This window comes from Cebidichthys violaceus, unplaced genomic scaffold (genome assembly GCF_023349555.1).
Source record: "Cebidichthys violaceus isolate CVI_PGR_0920_01 unplaced genomic scaffold, fCebVio1.0.p SCAF_8, whole genome shotgun sequence".
Lineage (NCBI taxonomy): Eukaryota > Metazoa > Chordata > Actinopteri > Perciformes > Stichaeidae > Cebidichthys > Cebidichthys violaceus.
Window position 1 is genome coordinate 12,021,548 of NW_027176964.1, and position 13,752 is coordinate 12,035,299.

Genomic DNA, 13,752 nt, shown 5'->3' on the forward strand with positions numbered 1-13,752 from the left:
CATCCATGTATCAATAAAAGGAATATTATAAAAGGAACCAATGCAACATTTTCTTGTTTAAGGCCTTTTTCACTGCAGGCCCCTTTCAGACATGCATCTCTTTGCATACAGGCTTAATCTGATGGCAATTGAACATGTCGCCTGTCTAAATAAAAACCCTGATCCATTCTAAGTAAATGTCACGACAGCTATCAAACTAGCTCAGACTTAATATTCCCATATCACTTTCAAGAAGGGCACAAGTCTAAATTAAATTCCATCAGATTAACATGAATTGCTGAATATCAGACAGAATTGTCAACTTGTGTTACTGTTTCCAGCAGCAACAGGTTAAACATGCACAGAGACAGAAATTAAATGTAAAATTATGTAAAACTATACATGGATGGTATTGAAATAATGAAGAGACCAAAAACATTCACAGAAGTTTATGTTCACATCCCATGCATGACTTGCACACTCTTACCCATGTGTTTGGCATATCAAAAGAGAGCCTGCACGCCCTAAAAGCATGCTGGTCACTGGTTAAAGCTATTTACTCTCAACACCGCTTAAAGACAAAATACAAAGTAGGCAACTATCGTCACTCCTCACAAGCAACCAACAGACCTTCTGCACATGCTCGTGCACATTTCACGCAGTCAACCGGTGGCTGGAGCAACCAATTAATGCAAAAGAGTGAGAAATTCTCAAACTATCCAAAACACTACAGACACTACAGACTCTGTCCCTGCGACAGTGTCTGCATAGAGGGGCAGGTAAAACACAACCGCAACTTGGCCAAAGCTGCACAGCACGTGACATCACATCAGCAAAAACACTGCAGTTAACGTTCGGAAGTTCATTCAGTCAGCAACGGAGACATTTAAGAAAGAAACCAGCGAGCAAGAAGCATTGAAATACCAGTGACAGTCAGACAGGCAGATGTTTTAACTGACTCACGTTAATTGACGTTAAAGTCCATCCCTGTTTAGTTTAGCATTAACTACGTTGTTCACTTTCTATCGTTTGTTATGCGGCAAACTGTATGACTGTCTTCACGATTCACCTCAGAGTTTCTTTTTCCAGAGACCTAGCGTTATCCGTTTTCGCAGTGGCGTGACTGCATATTAATGTTTGTCACAAATATTATTAATTATCAAAGGAGACATTGCGAACCTCACCTGTGATCACTTCAGTGGCAGACTTTGCTAAGAGTTCATTCCCATCTTGGTCCACACTCACTGGGTTACATTTACCAGCCGTGACATCCGGGGGGCGCTGTTTCAAACAACCCAGTGAGTGAGTGTTTAATACGCACTCAAGCTCTGTTGGGCTACTCAAGTACAATTGTAAGGTACTTGAACTTTATGTGAGTATTTCCATTTTCTGCTACTTTTATACTTCAACTCTACCACATTTAAGAGGGAACGGTTATAGCCTACTTTTTATACATTACATTTACTTGATCTTACTTTAATTTACTACTTTCCAGATTCAGATTATTAATATAAAACTCATCATCAATACAATTAATTATGTATCATTATAGATTAAGACTGTATATATCTACATGGGAAAATTCCCAAGCTAATCAGCAGTAGCTTATATCAAGTAACACAAATTAGCCACACTTTAACCAGCTGCGACATTAAAGTGGTGTATGCTACACATTAATTCATCAAGCAACTTTCATGTCAAGGACAAATTCATGGATCTGGAGAGTAATAAGTGAGGAAGTGGCTGGAGTGAATCTCCAAAATAAAATGTCAATAAACACATTCTTTGTTGTACATTTTAATGATTTTAGAATGCATATTTGTCAAAATGAACTCCTGAAAGCTGTACAAAACAAAAATAACCAAAACAATTTGGTTTTAAAGGACCAGAGTCATCTCAGTCTCGTCAACTCAAAGCAAACACGTATACAGTAGGTCAAGTTCTACCAACCAGTGCAACAGGCTCTCTGGTTCTCCTTACATTTAGCCAACCTAACAAGGCAATTATGAAGTATGTACAAATGCATAGAGATTGTATTCAAGCAATATATTTCATCACAAGAAGATGCATAGAGTATCCAGCATATAGCACAGGTCAGTGTCACCAAAAGATTTTCCATGCTTCCAGACAGAGCAAATACAAGTCAATAGATACGCTTGAACACCATTTAGAAAAGTAGGAAGCAAAGTATGACTTCCCTTTAGGTTTGTGTAGAAAAATAGTTTGACTTTCCTTACCAATGTTTAAAATAAATTGTTGGCTTTTTTAGATACACCGATTTGTGTAACTTTGTAAAAACAAAGTAATATAATAATCATAATATGCATTAATTGTACAGAAGCTGAGAACAGCTGTTTTATTTTATCCCTTTATCTCGAGATCACATGTTCATTATTTCATTGTGTCGGGAATACAGAGATACTGTTTTCAAACGAATGATTATTTTTATTATCAATAAATCTACCGATTACTTTGTTGCTTAATCAATTCACCATTTAGTGTCAAAAACAATTTCTCAGGTTACAAGGTTACATCTTCAAATGCTTGTTTTCAAATCTTACATTTCATATTACCAATAATGTTTGGTAATTTTTGCTAAGAAAAGTTCAGATTGAATGAAGAATAAGTTATTTAGATAATCAGTCAACTGATCAATATATTGACTAATTGTTTAAACTTTACACAGGATAAGTTTTTGGGAGATATCACGAGAAAAAGACCTTTTGATTTTCTCAAAATGCAAACTAATGCAATCTAATTAATACAACAGTCCAATAAATCCTACTGTTATGAAGGTTATAATGTTTTTAGAGAGGGGTTGATTCATCTGCATGACCATTCTGGAGGATGTAGTTTGTAAGGCTGTTAAACTGAATTATGTCCATCCCATTTTTATCAATGAGGGTAGAGTAAATAACAGTAAAACCTGTCAGTATGAAATACAATTCAACAGCTTCACAAACTACATCCTCCAAAATTACCATGAAGTTGAATCAACACAATAAAAGCTGAACACTGTAACCTTCACGAAGGTGGAATTTATTGCAAGACTGTTATATAAGACTGCATTAGTTTTAACTCGGTGTACCCAATAAACCAGCAACTTTGTGATCTTGAGATAATGGATGAAATGAAATCATCAGAACCTCAACTGTTCTTGGCTTCCGAACATTTTGCGCGACCAATGGAAAATATAAAAAACCTTCGAAGACATTGGGCATAAGCACAACGTTGCATTTATCTTGACTAATGTCAAGTAGGTGAAAATAAAATGGACAGTGATAATATTAATTCTGGTAAAGAACAAGAAAGAATGACAAAGTGTGTGAGTGGCATAGGGTAAAAATAAACAGATCCAGTCCACAAAGATGACACATCTTGCCCCATCCATTAATGCATTATAACTTGAGCAGCATAAAACAATGCACCAACCCACAAGAAACAACAGTCACTAGTGTATATAGGAATCTCTGTGCCATTGTCGTGCATCTCTACCTCGATCCCTGTGTCTATCTCTATCTCTGTCTCTATCTCTTTCTCGATCTCTGTCTCTTTCCCTGTCCTTGTGTCTTTCTCTGTCTCTGTCTCTGTCTCGGTCTCTGTCTCTGTCCCTGTCTCTGCCGTGGTAGTTGTGATGATTGTGTGCAGGATAGTGATCTGTGTGGTGTGTCCGTGGTGGAATATGCTGGTGATGCCTGTGCTGACGGTTGCGTTCATTGTGCTCCTGCTCATAGTTTTCCCCGACGTGTGAATGGCTGTTCCCACGGTGGTGATGTTGTTGCTGTTGCTGTTGTTGTTGGTGGTGATGGTGGTGGTTGCTGTTATGATGGTGGTGGTTATGGCCTCGGTGGTTATAGCGCGTCTCCTCTTCGTCCTCCCCCACCGCATCCTCCACCTCTTCCTCCCTCTCCTCAGGCAGGGGCTTGCGGGGAAGCCTCTGTCTGTAATCTCTGCTTGACCGCACTTCCACGCCGCCGGATGTTTGGTTGTGCTGGGCGTGGCTGTGATGCTCCATCCGGCGGTGGTGGTGGTGATGATGGTGGTGGGTGTGCTGGGGTTTCTTTGGTTCAGTCTTCAGGAGCTGCTCTTCCTCCTCTCTTTGGCCCGCCTCAGCCCTCTGCTCCTGTGCCGGGGCTGGCGGTTGCTCCTGGTCTAGATGGTTCTCCCGGGAACCCTTCCTCTTAGGGGCAGTGGACTTCTTGTTTTTCTGCCCATCCTGTGACAAGAAAATGCGATGTAATGTCACATACATGTACATGACGAAGACATGATATGAAGAACATTTGCTCTAACACAAAAACATACAGTGCCCAAGGCTATGGCTGTGTTTGAAATCACAAACCAAAGTACTGCATACTACACACAAAATCTGCACCACATACTACCATTAAGGATTAAGACTGTTCCCACTCAAGTATACTCAAGCAATACATCTTCTCTGCGTCACATGTCTGCATTGATTGCAACGTCACCACTCCGAGCTCCCGCTGAATAAATACTGTTCATCTCAACTGTAAATCAACATTACCTCATCTACTCAAGTTCATATTTTACAGTATTATTTCAAGGCAAATCATATCATTAAATCTTATAGTATTAAATCCACAGTTATTATATACAGTAATGTGAGCTCCCACGCTTTTCCTAATAGATGTACCTTAAAGCCGCTCGCCATTATTCGGAATTATTTTATTCAACCGGTTAATCCATGCAGTTGAAACGCACTACATACTTAATTTTACGTCATACTTAGTTGAAATAGTTAGACTGCGATTTTAAACTGTCTTCACCTGTACACTTGTTCTGTATTTGAAAGTCCATATGCATAAACTCAGACACACTCAGCTACTGTTAGCGAGCCAGCTGGCTCTCAAGTTCTTAAACTGGCAATCACGCCACAGGCAATTTTAATATTTTTGGATGATAATTTTCTCATGGGAGCTTGGGACACTCTTTCATGGAGACAGACACACTTGCTGCCTCAGGCTTCTCTACAGCTGCTGCTGCAACTACTGTTTGTTCACTGTTAAGTGAATTGATCCGGTTTTAACTTTTCTTGATTACTTGATGAATGATTTTATGTATAGAATGTCAAAATATTTATGATAGTTGCAAGTTAGTTACCCAACAGTTAACCCCAAGCTAAAATTTACAAAAACTTGTGATCAGGTTTTCTTATTCAATTCCATTTTTTTGTATTTGACTATAATTTCAAGGTTTCTAAGAAGCATCATTGGGAGATGTGCATGCAAGCTGGAGGCAGTAAACAAACTAGAGTGACTGAGAGCTGGTGTGGAGGTAAACACAAGTTATTTTTATGCCATAAACTAGAAATTGAGGTTGACTTGAAACTTAGGAGGGGAGGAGGCAACCCCAGTTTTAAAGTGAGACAGCTCACACCTTACTGTCTGTGTGTTCATGACTGTTGCATCAATAGTGCAACAGTCAGGCTCTGTGATCATTGCTTTACTGATTGACATGCATTTAGAGATTCTGGCGGAAAAACAATACTTGTACTTGTACCATTATATTCTAGCATTGAATTTTTCTGCCTCTTGAATTGTTTTTTTTTTAGACAATATACACTAGTGTTGTAGCACTCAAGATTGGTCTCCAGACCACTTTTTGAAGGTCTCGTCTCGGAATCAATCGTATTTTGACTTTGTTTTGTCTTGGTCTCAGACAAAGAAGACACATTTCAAGACCACAACTGCAGGTTATCACTAGATTTCCTGAACGTTTGTCTGATTTATTTGCTATCACCATTACTGTGATTGCTCATAGAAAACAAAGGAAAATCTACACACATAAAAGTCACCTCAGCAATGCCTTTTGATCATTATACCAAGACATTTATCGTGGTATACTTACATACACACATAAACAGTTTATATGGCAATAAAAGGAATCTTCATTTGTATTCTGTGATTGTTTTTATGGAAGTGTGGATCTTTCAGATCAATTTGATAAGTGGCTCTGGTTTGCATGTTCCACATTTTATCGTAAGTGTGTCATGCAGGGTGGGACCACCACTGGTCCTGGTCTTGAGTGTAGTCTCCATCCCTCATAGTCTTGGTCTTGGTCTCGATACACTCTGGATGTTGGTCATCACTTGGTTTCGGTTTGTCTGGTCTTGATTAATATACTCATAATTTCTAGCAAGTTTCTATAGAAGATGCTACTGTAACTCATCTCTATTACTGCGGTGAAAACTCAGCTACAGCATTTCATTTGAAGGTATCTCACTCACCAGAGGCAGACCTATTTCATTTCTTCAACTTCCCAGTGGAGTAGGATGAGGAAAAATGAAATGAAAATGTTAGATGAATGAATGGAAACAAGTGCAGACGAAGCACACCGTGCATTTCCTCTATCTAGAAAAATCTACATTCCTGCTGAGCTAATAATTTACTATGCAAACCGTTTTTTCCACATTCAGCAGACTGCCTGTACAGATGAGATGAATGGGATGAGATGTTTGCGAATGATATTAAATCCTGTACCTTTACTGTTTATGTAGTTGCTGTCCCATATATATATATGCATACATACATACATATATGCCTGTGTTTCATGTACCGGTATTGCTGTAGGACTGGTGGGCAGTGTATTCCCAGCCAGCTGGGCCACTAGTGAGTTGGCAGGCTCCATCTCTGGTGGATGAGTGGCTCTCCAGTAAGACTCCAGATAATCAGCAACGTGCTCACAGGCGTCCGTTAGCTGGTTCTCATCTAAGATCACGTCAAACATTTCCTACAGGAAAATGAGAATATGGACAGGAATAAATAAAAGACCAACAGCAGGAAACAAACAAAAGACTACTGTATAACTGAGACAGTTTAAAGTGTAATCTGCTGATAATGTGGCATGAGTGTGGGTGGCTTTAAAAATAACAATCTTCTGATAATCACTTAGATCTTGCAATGACATTCAAATAAATAGGTTTAGAGAATAGGGTAGTCTTAAAAAAAAAAAAGGACAACTGTGTAAACACTGACATGAGCATCCAGCGAAAATTGATTCTGATATCTGTAGAATGCATAAAAGCAAAGCCTTGGCAAGGATTTCAAAACACTGAGGTCATGGGCACCAAACCCTTTTTCATATTGTATTCACTCTGTTAGCTGTTAAGTTATTTTTTCTGTGAGTTTTATTTCCCAAAATGAATGTCTAAATGTTGTTTCAGCACTTTATTTTTTATTTTCTGTAAAATTCTAACACTGGATTCAGTCTGAAAAATACCCATCACATGTGATTTTTTAAATTGTGAATCTACAGAAAAACACACTGAGGACATGATGTCGCTGTCATCAATGGTGGTCACGGCCTTGCATAAAAGTCAAGGGGCCACCAGTGTATTTTCAGTTTGCACCAAACTCAGTACTGTTTTCTTCCAATTCCTGGATAGTTATTACCAGTGTACTAGAGTACAACTTCAACTAGCTAAGCCAAATGTATAATTCTGTGCAACAATTGAAGTATCTAATATAACAGGCATGATAACAATCCACCTTTTCATTCATCTATTCAATATAAAATGCAGTTTTACTGAACAGTAGCACCACTTTCACACGTTGGCCACTAGATGGCACTCACCGGAGGGCACTGGGCGAGCTTGTCTGCTGCCACCATCTGAACGTTAAGATGCTTGGTCTGTGACTTCCCCCTAGTCTTGATCAGTCTCGTCAACACCTACAGGGGGGAGGAGGGAGAAACAAAAGGTGATGGTGGCTGTTGGCATTTTACAGGGTCGTGTTTGTTTAGTTTACACATGCAGTATACAAAATATTGAGAGAACTGAGGAACAGTCAGTCCAAAGAAGGTGCAGGTCTCTGGCGAAGCTTACCTTCGGTGAGGAGATCTTGACGTAGACGAGGATCGGTGCCAGGGAGGTCTTGGACACCTGGATGGGGTGGTTAATTGTGTCTGCATCTAGAACCACCAGCTGCAGGCTGCGGGCGAGCTCAAAGATGCGCTCCACCTCCCCCTGGATCTGGGCTGCAAGAGCAGAGAGAAAAAGCATGACTTTGACACCTGAGATCCAGGAAACAAAATCAGCTGTGCATATTTAATTTCATTGTTAACATTTAACTCATGAACTTACAGATATACATTTTCTTATCACTGAGCCACAGCTTTGAGAGTAATTTCACACACGTACAGTATGATCATTTATTTGAATTGCCATTGTGTGGAATTTTGAATGAGTTCATATGTATTTGCATTACCAGAGTTGCTATGTGAAGTTTTGTTTTTTATTAATCTGTATATTTTATAAAATCAAGATGCAAAATAGAATCTGAAATATCTTATTTTGAAGATTAGATTTGCCTAACCCAAGGTGAATAAATTAAAAGTCAATTAAACAAAATCTACCTCAGCGGAGGATACAAGCGTGGATGAGAAGTCCTTAAAAGTGCTCAGAAAAATAGACTTTTGACTCTAACCTACAATTCCATGATACATGGGAAACTCCATCTACTGAGAAAGGTCATGTGATACAATCAACGTTTTTGGAACAACCACTAACAGGACCTTGTGGAGATCTTGTTCTGTCAACGAAGTATATTTGTATTTGTATATGGATTTGTAACTAAACAAACCTTTTTCTGCATCTCAATTCAACTCAAAAAACTAAATATTATATTTGTAAAAACATACTTGTGAGCAGCTCACATGACCCCTCGCACAACCCTTCAACAGATTCAAAACTGTAAATGCGACCAATGACGAAACACTGCCTACTCAGTGAGACTACTTTAATACAGTGAGTGATGCATTTTTATTTTTCTTGGTAACCAATCCACGAAGACAAACTGGATGTGTTGCACTCATGGGAGGGGTATTTTAAAGAATGGCCACTAGAGGGAGCAAAAGGAAGCAGAGCATGGAAGAGGCACTGGCTGTTTTCAGTCCTTTAAGAAGTTAAAGTACTGACAAATATCAAGAACATAACAGTGAATTACATCCGAACAAATGTAAGCCCACTAAAACAATGAACAGATAAAACGCCGGCTTGCTGTGAACAGTGTGAGAACAGTGGCTAATGGTGCTGATGAGGTAATGAAAGGAAGGTGATTTAAACAGACAGATACGGACTACCAGTGCTTTCAGTCATACATACCGGCAGCATCTGGGATGAGAGAGCAATGAGAAAGAAAAGAGTAGAGAAAACCAAGTAAATCTTATCCTCCAAACCTAGCCTACTGTACAATGACACTGGGGTAAAGAAAGTAAATGTCCAGTAAAGTTATTACAACACAATCTTTACTGACGGTTCGAAAACCTGCGTATGTCTCAGATGTCAACATGTTTTCTATCTTATGTTTAAAGGAACATTTTAACTTTCATTTCTTGTCAGAACTACATTAAACGGTTGATGCCACCCTCATATCTGTACAAAATTATGCCAGCACTTGTTTAACTTAGCTTAGCATAAAGACTGGGAACAGGGGAAAACAGCTAGCCTGGATTAAACAAATATATATATATATATATATATATATATATATATATATATATATATATATATATATATATATATATATATATATATATTTTTACCTTTTTACATGATCAGGCTAGTTTCACCCGTTTTCAGTCTTTGTGCTAAGCTAAGCTAACTGGCTGCAAGATTTGCACACAAACATAAAGGTGGTACGAATTTGCTCATCTCACTCTCTGCAAGAAAACAAACAAGCATATTTCCCAAAATATGATCTTGATTAGGGTGCACACAGTGATCTCTGACAGTATCATCTCTTTGAATAAAAGATCAGCAATGCAGTGTACATCACATCGCTGCACAGTGTTTTAATCAGACAAAGAGAAAGGGAAAGTCTGACACATTCATTTCAGACCTGGGTGAGATAGAATCAGTTGCTTGTTTGAACCTAATTAGGGTTGCAAGTGGGTGAGGTTTGCCACCAGGGACAACACGACGAGTGCAAGAGAGCTAAGACAATTAGAAAGAGGTTATTTTAGAAGTTAATTTAGTGTACTCTGAGGCCGATGCTATCTGAATTGTCTTGATGAGGTAAACCCCAACTGCCTGGATTTCCAACCAGATAAAAGTGGTGCCAAAGATAATTTGCTACGACTGAGGCTCCAGGTCGGGATGATGAAGCCATGTACCTAAATTGGAGCGAGTGTTCGACCGATCCATTAAGGCCTTTTTCCCAGGGTTGTTGAGGATGGAGCGTTTAGCCAGAGAGATGTCTGCTGTGACCCGTGTAATAGTAATTCTGGAGAGGAGACAGAGGAACAGGGTTTGTTACACAGTTTCATTGTGTTTTATCTCCACATGACAGGTGTGACACTGGAGAATTAAATCGGAACTTACCTGCCTTCAAATCGATGTTTTAAAAAGTCAAAGAGTGCTTTCTGCATCATATCTGTAACCTGGAAGCACACATGGAACATGGAATTTAAATAAAATTCTCCTCTATGCAAGTTCAACACAAATACCAATATTTATTTGAAATAGATTAGGTGTCTCAGGTTTACAGCATCTTAGACCTGTCACAAGTCAAAAGCAATTTACTGTAGATTACAGAGTGTGTGAGGCTGACTTACATCTAAGCCCTTCAGTGATGGTCCCATTAGAACCACAGGACGCATTGTAGGCACTACATCATACATAGACACCTGCTCCCCCTGCAGCCACAAAGAAGCACAAGTTTAATTCACAATATGAGATACTGCTGATGCAACATGTCGCTTGCGGTGCAAACAGAGTGAACATAGAAGAAATCTGATTTTTGTTTTATTAAGCTCTTTCTAATAAAAAAGGGTCTATTAAAAGTGTTTGGGATTATCTATATAAGTAACAATGAGTTGAAAGAGATGTCAACAGAACAAACATTGGGTTGCTTACCGGTTTCTTTTTCACTTGCTGATTGGCTGTTCATGCAGAAGGACAAGAGAGGTGTCTAATGTTAACTCACCAATTATCACAAATAGACAACAACAAAAAATTATTAAATTTGTTTTAATATGGCGTAGCACACACACACTGACCTTGGGATGGAGGGGTATATTTCTTTGAGTTCATATCTTGAGCTACTTGAGTGGATGCTTTGCTGAAATGAGAGAGCAATCCTGAATGAACTCATGTCTTCCCCAGCTTATCCTGTGTAATTTCTCTATCAATGCTACACACCATAGAAACAAGTACCATATCCAAAAATAATAATAACATTTGAATTTCCCCAGCAAGGGATCAATAAAGTTGTTATTTATCTATCTGTATCTTATCTATGGTGAAAATAGAGCACTAGTATGTAAGCTATGAAATAATGTGTGCTTACAGACTGTATATCTACTTATATAAGACACAGCTATATAAAGCTCGGAGGGTAAATCCCTTGAAGTGATTCCGCACACAGTTGCCACCAAAGCCAAATTTCCAAGATCCTCTAGATGATTTTCTTTCAGCCTAACTGGGTCAAGTCAAAATCCTTCAGTCTGTAGTGGATCCTCCTGCCTGCCAGACTGATTACAGTAAAACAACCTACTGACTCAACAAAAGGAAAACATTCCTACTTCTCAAAGTAGTTCCATATCTTTGAAACGTCTTTGTTAACTGTCTCATGTGGGAAGATTTTCTGTCCTTGACCTCCCTTTTAATGTTCCGCTCTTATATTTTCCTTTTCATCTTTCAAGACTGTATTACCAGCTGGGCCCTGCAGCTCCTCCCCCAAAAATCAGCAGGATCCCTGTTTAATGTGTCCTCACATAATGGTTAATATGATATCTTACCAAAAGTTATTTGTTTTCCTACAAATGTCCAGCAACACAAGTTATCAGTGAGAGTGTTTCGGGGGAAAAAAACTACTTGGTTAGGTTAGGTTCAAGGAAAGGATGTGATTTGGGTTGAAATGACTACGGAAGTGGTGTCACAGTACGGACGTTACGTGACGAATAAGTCAGCTTCAACGTGTGTAAAGCATCTTGAGGAAAGAAAAATGACTTGACTTGACCCACAACTCATCCCTAACTGTGTGCATTACATTTGTTGGATACTTTGGAGACTAATGCATAGAGAGTGGGAGAAAAAGGGGTCAGTTGAGGCCCTCAGCTCATTTTTGCCACAGTGCAGTCTTGCGGTTTGATCCTGCCAGGCTTGCTTCGCTTCTTTCAACAAAACAATTCCTGGTGTGACCCTTTCCCACTGATTACACCTCTCTGGTCAAAATGTAGTTTTCCTAATCTGTGGATGTTTTGAAAGCGCATCAGATGAATGCTGAAAATGTGGACCAATAAAGATTATTATTAGGATTACAAGATAAGTCAGCACAACGCAGCATGGGCTCGTGTGCTCGTTTGTTACCCCGTTGTGTTGAAGCTAGTGGAAAAGAGAAACGTGCTGTACATACTTGGCTAAGGCCTTGGCAGCTTTCCTCGCCTGCACTTCTCTTCTGATGAGAATAGTTTCCAGATTGACTGGACTGGGGACGAAGCCCACCACCCCATCCTCCTTCACCGGCCGGCCGATCCACCACTCATTGTTAAACTTCTGGTTATCAAGAAGAAAAAAAGTGTGAGTTTTAACCCTGGCTCACATTAATTTACACTGATGATGTTAATGACTCTAATCTACCTCTGCATTATTGCATTTATTGATGTCAATGGGACCTTCCACTTGTATTTGACTCAGTAATATGTGTGTGTGTGTGTGTGCGTGTGTGTGTTTCCAACCTCTTTGACATGGAGGAAGTCTCTGGCCTCAAAGGTGACGGCCTGGCCCGGCACGGGAACGTTGTCGTCATCTGCTGGCGTGTAGGAGAAGTTGCAACGTACTGCAAATGCCACAGGCTTGTACTGGGGACACAGGACACGTGTTTGTGACTAAATGTTATTCCTAATGGATGTCACAGCCATCTTTAATCCCTGCATTTCACCCACTTACACAGTTTTCACGCAAACAAATTTAGTTTTTCACTCAATTTCAATGATCGATTTTAGACGTTATAATTAACCTACACATATTATTAGGTTATCGCATGCATTATTGTGCACATATACAACCGTGCTGCCTAATGCAGGGTAAAATGAATATTGTGACGGTTGACAGAGCAGAGCAAATCTATGCTAAATGAGCCGGAGATATCCTTGGAAAAGAACAATATAGTGTGATCTTTGAATCCCTTCAACATATGTTAAACATACAACTTGTATTACATTATGCTCTATTTTTCTTGAATTTGTTATATGAATTTGAATATTTGTTTTAAATTTCACTTTAAAGTACTTTGATATTAGCATATTTCACTTTAGCTGCTCCAGTTTCAGAGTCCTGGTATTGTTCATGCTGTCACACTGTCACGGCTTACTGGGAGCCTTCCTTAATGTCATTAGTGACACAACTTCAATTTAAATTTAAATTCAAAACGTCTGCTGTGAAAAACACCTATTGCATCCACTTCTTTGCTTCACAATATCAGTATGCTTCCTCCTGACCTGGCCCTGTTGGTGGTGTAATCCTATCAGAGTCAAATGTCAGCGGCACGCAGATCTGGCTGCTAATTACTTCACTTTGTAACGATGAGGCTGTGTGAGAGGTCATGGGGTCAGCAGCGGAGGGGCCGCGTGTGTTTGCCGCTTTAATTACAGAGCACAAGTGGCAGCGCATTAAATCCATGGGGGGGGGGATTTAATTCAATATTCAAGTTGACGTCTATCAGCAGGCGCTGCTTAGAAGGAAAAGAGAGGGGAAGAGTTTCAGCTGTGATGTTTTTATATATTTGTGTAATGACCTTCACGGCCATTATG

At 39.4% G+C, this 13,752-nt stretch overlaps 1 protein-coding gene across 2 annotated transcripts in view; it reads right to left on the reverse strand.

The window, feature by feature from the left end:
- Nucleotides 1-1,806: 1,806 nt before the first annotated feature.
- The window catches only part of cacnb2b (calcium channel, voltage-dependent, beta 2b), a 34,035-nt gene continuing 22,089 nt past the window's right edge, over nucleotides 1,807-13,752 (reverse strand). For both annotated transcript variants that reach the window (XM_068701550.1, XM_068701551.1), the window contains exons 3-13: nucleotides 12,679-12,801; nucleotides 12,357-12,496; nucleotides 10,999-11,060; nucleotides 10,856-10,881; nucleotides 10,555-10,635; nucleotides 10,322-10,380; nucleotides 10,114-10,223; nucleotides 7,826-7,977; nucleotides 7,576-7,671; nucleotides 6,559-6,732; nucleotides 1,807-4,195 (exon numbers count right to left, since the gene is read on the reverse strand). In XM_068701550.1, the coding sequence (XP_068557651.1) occupies nucleotides 3,431-4,195; nucleotides 6,559-6,732; nucleotides 7,576-7,671; nucleotides 7,826-7,977; nucleotides 10,114-10,223; nucleotides 10,322-10,380; nucleotides 10,555-10,635; nucleotides 10,856-10,881; nucleotides 10,999-11,060; nucleotides 12,357-12,496; nucleotides 12,679-12,801 (1,788 nt within the window). In that variant the 3' untranslated portion in view covers nucleotides 1,807-3,430. The remainder of the gene's footprint in view (nucleotides 4,196-6,558; nucleotides 6,733-7,575; nucleotides 7,672-7,825; nucleotides 7,978-10,113; nucleotides 10,224-10,321; nucleotides 10,381-10,554; nucleotides 10,636-10,855; nucleotides 10,882-10,998; nucleotides 11,061-12,356; nucleotides 12,497-12,678; nucleotides 12,802-13,752) is intronic.